General features: G+C 39.1%; 1 protein-coding gene across 1 annotated transcript; it reads left to right on the plus strand.

Moving 5' to 3' along the window:
* The first annotated feature begins 1265 nt into the window (after window positions 1-1265).
* On the plus strand, window positions 1266-2592 carry LOC147727933 (uncharacterized). The gene is made up of 2 exons (XM_086963201.1): window positions 1266-1305; window positions 1673-2592. Exons 1-2 carry the CDS (start codon window positions 1266-1268, stop codon window positions 2590-2592), a joined length of 960 nt encoding a protein of 319 aa, XP_086819327.1.
* The last annotated feature ends 3171 nt before the right edge of the window (window positions 2593-5763 follow it).

A 5763-nucleotide genomic window follows, 5' to 3' on the forward strand; every position in this document is an offset into this window, starting at 1 on the left:
TTGATCTGCTAGGTGGGGGAGCACACTAACAGACTTCCTTAGTCAAGCAGGTCAAAGGGAGGATTTCATAATGAGCTGTCTCAGAGAAATATGTTCTTCTACAACTATATTGAGGAATTCATATACAGTAAATCTGACCTTACATATGAATTCCGAGACCAGCAAAATGTATATAATACAGTGACTCAACTCCTTGTATTAAGAACCAATCCGAAGTTACAGTGTTATACAGTTTACACATAAAGGGCATCTTTACTGGTGATTAAGGTGCCCCATTAGAAACCCGTACTAAGGGTCCTAGTAATTCCGTGGCTGTAGAAATAATAAGGAATACAAGTTTTTAGGGAACATCCTGCAGGAATCAGTGTTTCAGTGCCGATTCCCACGTCTTATACTGGAGTTTTATATAAAGAACTCAGCAGCTTTGCAGTGGCTGGCATCTTCGTGTGAAAAACCAAAGCACTAACGGCCAGATTCATCAACGTAAAATCGGCTCGCAAAGGGCCAGATTCTGAGGCCCACATGCATCAATGTTAGAAATTGCGATTTCTTATTTGCGATTTTTAAGGAATCGCAAATAAGGAATCGCAATTGTCTATTCATGATTGTTTTCGCATTTTTTTTGCGAATCGCAAAAAATCTAATTTTTTTTTGCGATTCGCACAAAAAATGCGAATTCTTAATTGCGAATTCACTTTTTGCGAATTCGCAAATTGAGAAAAACGACACATGATGAATTCCACCAATCTGATTGCCAGGAAGCCAGTAAGGCAATCACAGGCACCTGGGAACTGGTTTGACTGAAGCTCTGGCAGTTGGACTTTGAGGCTGCTTTGAGAGGTTGCTGCTGCAGTCTGTGTTCTTTACTTTTAAGGAGAAATTGAGATGGAAAACCAAGTAGAAGAGGGGCCCTCCAGAAAAAGGAAAATAAAGTTTTCCGATAAGGAACTTGAAATCCTTATTGAAGAGGTGACTGACAGGCATGAGCAACTTTTTGGCAAGTTGTCACATAAGGTGCCTGATGCTGTAAAAAGAAATATTTGGCTTAACATACAAACCAAGGTGAATGCTGTTGGTGTTGCCCACCGTGAAATCAGCAACTTACAAAAAAGGTGGTACGACTTGCGTAGTCGCGCAAAGGAGAAGATTGCGTCAAGAATTAAATCAGCAAACAAAACAGGAGGTGGTCCCCCAAAGACATGCCCACAACCCCTTTGGAAGACCTTGTGGAAGGGACACTTTTGACTGAGGCAGTTGTGGGTGTCATGAACATAGACACGTCTGATCTCATTACCCCTTCTGAAGGTAAGTCTTAATATAAAATGTAAGAAAAGTAAACTTCATGAAATACTTGTGGCCTTTGCCAAAGTGAACATAGGGAAAGCTTTTTTTTTTTTTAAACCAATTACTTATTACATTACATTATCTGAAGTTACCAGCTCCAGAGTAGCAATCTATTCATGCTTTAAGCAATGCATCTTGGGAAATGTAGTTTTTAACATTAAGTAGTAGGGTAAAATTCATAATCGTAACTTTGACTGAGACACAGAGTAAAGTTAATGTAAATGAAACCATGTCAAGGAAACAATTACTCATAATGTAACTTTGTTTTTATTTTCACATTTACAAAGCAATTTCTAAAGTAAAAATATGTTTGCACTTTTTCAAACAGAATTGCTTCAAGAATTAATTGAGCAAGATTTGCGGGATTTCAGTACCCTAGAAATCCATGTAAATGAAGAGGCTAATAATCCAAGTACTTCCACTGCTAATCTGCAAGTGAATGAAAGGCAAAGAGTATGCCAGTTACTACAAACTGATTCAGAGGAGGGTAACAGTCAAAGTAATGCAGTGATAAGACCTGACCCAACACCAACAGTCACCAATGCAAGGCCTAGTAGGCGAAGGAGGCAAAGTCAATTTTATAGACGGCGTTCTAAAACATCAAACTTGGCCACATTTGAAGAGGGATCCAGCACTGGCAGTGTTGTGGAAGACAAAATATTGAAGATACAGCGACTGCAAGGCAAAGATGTTAGAATTATTAAAGGCAAAATAGCACATATGTCTAAACAACTTAGTGGCATTCACAGCACTATGAATAGGATGGTTGAGGCTTTGAAAAATGGTCATGAGGCAACTGCTGAGAAACTTGACAGGATTGCTAAGTCATTAGAATCAATGTGCACAGTAATGAAAATGCAACATAAGGAAAGTTTGAATAGGCACCTGAGGCTAATGACCAGCTTACATGGTCAGAACAGACAGTTGTCACGTATTTCTAATTGTGCAGCAAAAATCTGCAAACAAAATGTTGTCATGCAGGAAAAGTTAAATAATGTTTTTGTTGAAATTTCAAGGGGAATGGTGAGAGGGAATGAATTAGTACATGTTTCAAACAGTAGTGACCCACCAGGGATTACTTTTTCTAATTTTGACAGTGTTGAGGGTCGGAAAATTGTAGACCCACCTGGGTGTGCCATTGCTGGGACAAGACGTAGCAATAGAAAGCTGAAAGAAGGGTGCCTAATGGTTTTGGAGAAAGATAAAAATGTTGGGAAGGCTTTAGGTGTGCGCGGGCGTAAAAAGTAACATGATATCAATGCTTTTCCCATGCATGACTATTTGAAGAATGTTGCATTCTCAAAAAGTTACATTTTTACAAGAATTACTTCCTTTAAACATGTCATTATTTGATTTAGTTATTTGCAGAAAAAGGTATTTTGAAAGCACATCATCTTATGTTTGTTGAAAGAAATTAATGTTATTATGGCAAAAACACAAATAAAGCATTGTACCTTTCTCAAAAATAATTCTGTGTAATCTCAGCTCTTCTTCTCCTTCTTTCTGCTGCTTCTGGTCCTTGTTGTCTGGCTGGGGGTTGCTGGGGTTGATTGTCATTTGGCGGTAAGACATCTTCTTCTTCCAAATGTATGCCTCTCTCTGTTGCCATGTTGTGTAGCATTGCGCATGCAGCAACTATTTTACAGCAAATTTTGGGATTATATTGCAAAGTTCCACCAGTCTTATGCAGTATTCGGAACCTTGATTTTAGAACACCAAAGGTTCTCTCAATGACATTGCGAGTTGATTTGTGAGCTTGATTGTAATGTTGCTCCTTTCTAGTTGCTGGGTTGAGGTATGGAGTCAATATGTAAGACCTGACACCATAGGCACTGTCACCTTTCAAGAAACATAGATATATAAATGACATTACTAAAGCAGTGAAAGTGTATGAATTTTCCAAATTGAATAAAAATTGATTTTTCATATTTACCTAGCAAATAACCATCTCCAAACTGTCCAGCAAGAAGTCTTGCATGTATTGCGCTGTGCTTAAAGATGTATGAATCATGGGCACTGCCAGGGTAACTAGCCACTATGTCAGTAATAATGGTCTTTGAGTTACATATCACTTGAATATTAAGTGAGTGGAAAGATTTCCTGTTACGGAATATATGCTCATTTTCTGAGGGCGGACAAATAGGTACATGTGTCCCATCCACACAGCCTATTACATGTGGGAAATGTGCCATATTATAAAAATCTACTTTAGTTTTCAACAAATCCTGTTGAGAATTTGGAAACTTTATGTAATTCCTTATTCTATGCAACATAGCATCCAAAAAAGTATTAAAAAATCTTGAAAGGGAGCTCTGGGAGACACCGCCAGCAATGGCTACTACTCCCTGAAAAGAACCAGAAGCTAGAAGGTGTAGAGAACACAGGACTTGTACATGAGTAGGTATTGCTTTTGTTCTGCGAGTCTCCCTTTGCAAAATAGGGTCTAAATCATTAATTAAATCTAAAATTAAATTACCAGTAAGCCGGTACCTATCATAAATCTCATCATCAGTTTGCCCAAGTAATGTTATGCGTACTCTGAAAATTCTCTCTTGTATCTGCCTTCTCCTCCATCCTGCAGCTACTCTCAATCTATGGCGGCGAGCCAAAAAGAAAAGTGCTGCCATTGTGCAATGCTCCTGGAAGTTCTGTGAAGCCCAGCAAAAGAGGGAACTTGAAAGACACCTGCCTTATATACTGTAGCTGCCAATCAGCAAGGCACTTCTAATATGTATTCTGCCCTAAAGAGCAGTGGAGATGGATGAGAGATTCTAAACATATATGACTCTCTTATTTGCACACCCAACTGCCTTTAAACTGTTAACATCATCAATTTCCAAGAAGAATTTTTTTTAGAAGAAGCAGCATAAATGTATGATTACATTATGTGCAACTTTGCCTACCTACATTACAAAATTTACCATTGTGTTGTGTATGGGAGGGAGAATTTGTTCAGGACATCCCTCCTGTAACATCTTATTTTTTAAAAACCATTGTGTGCATGTGTGAGGTCAGAAACCATCAGCCTTTGTCATATTTTTACATTTAAGGTCTGATTTATTTACACAAATAGAAATCCGGCATTTTGAAAAGCTTCTTCCAGTTCCCTAAAGGCCCACTACAGCTGTTTCCCTGAAGAACACAAGTTTCCCAATGGCTGCGAAAATTTAACACCAACTCTGACGACTTCTTTTTTTTTTTGGAAATGCAATTTGCGATTTTATTAAAAATCTCAATGTGCGATTTTTGATGCATTGGAAAAATTCGCAAAAAAATGCGATTTGCATAAACTGCGAGACATTTAAGAAATCGCAAATGTACTTGCGATTTCTTAAAATGCGAAAAGCCACAACAACAATCATGCATCTCAAAAAGATAGATTGCATTCGCAAACTGGTAAATTGTGCGATTCGCACCGATTGCGAATGCAATCTACTCTGATGCATGTGGGCCTGAGAATCTGGCCCTTTGCGAGCGCAATTTTTGCATTTGGGATTCATCATCCCAAATGCAAAAATCGATATTATAGAATTCGCAATTTTGCGAGGAATTGCATTTAAGGAATCCCTATTTGAGATTCCTTAAATGCAATTCATGAAACATTTAAAAATTGCGAATTCGCAATTTTGGGCCGCTATTTACCACGAAGTTAAACCTTATGGTAAATAGCGGAAACTTAGAAAAATGCACTTCACTGCATTTTTCTAAGTTCTATGTTACACACACACACATGTCCTTGGGACATGTGTGTGCGTAACACCAGCGTCCAATTTCATTTCAGGGGTGCAACAGGGTGTCCTTTGGACAGCCCTGCACCCTTGAAAACGCAAACTCAAAATGCGAATCGCTAATAGCGATTCGCACATTGATATGTCTTCCCATTCATTCCTATGGGCCTTTAGGCCCATAGGAATGAATGAGGAGTTATTCCTTATTTGCGATTAGCAATTAGCTAATCGCAAATAAGGAAGCTGTAGGAATCGCAAAATAAATTGCGATTTGTACATGAATCCCGTTTTGCGAGTCTGTAATAGCGATTCCTTAATAATCGCTATTACAGATTCGCAAAACGGGACTTTGATGAATCTAGGGGATAATTCCGATGTCGCGGTCACTTTGTTACCAGGCCCATCGGAATACCCGGGGCACTCGTAATAAGTGTCAAAGTGGAGAAAGTGAAAAATACGCTACAGCTTAAACACTTCCCCCAGAAGGAATAGTGCAGTTCCTTTCAGTACCTAATTGAATTACAACAATTTAGATTGTGCCTCATATGCCACGAAGCGACCCATGTGTTAACACCGGGCTGAGTCAGACAGCAGCCTCCTTAGCTCAGGCTGCATATGAGCACACATGTGAACATGTCATGCCAACCTGCTCAGAGCCCGTCCCCTACCCCAGCTGTGCACAGCAGCCGAC

Source organism: Lissotriton vulgaris, chromosome 3_1 (genome assembly GCF_964263255.1).
Source record: "Lissotriton vulgaris chromosome 3_1, aLisVul1.2, whole genome shotgun sequence".
NCBI lineage: Eukaryota > Metazoa > Chordata > Amphibia > Caudata > Salamandridae > Lissotriton > Lissotriton vulgaris.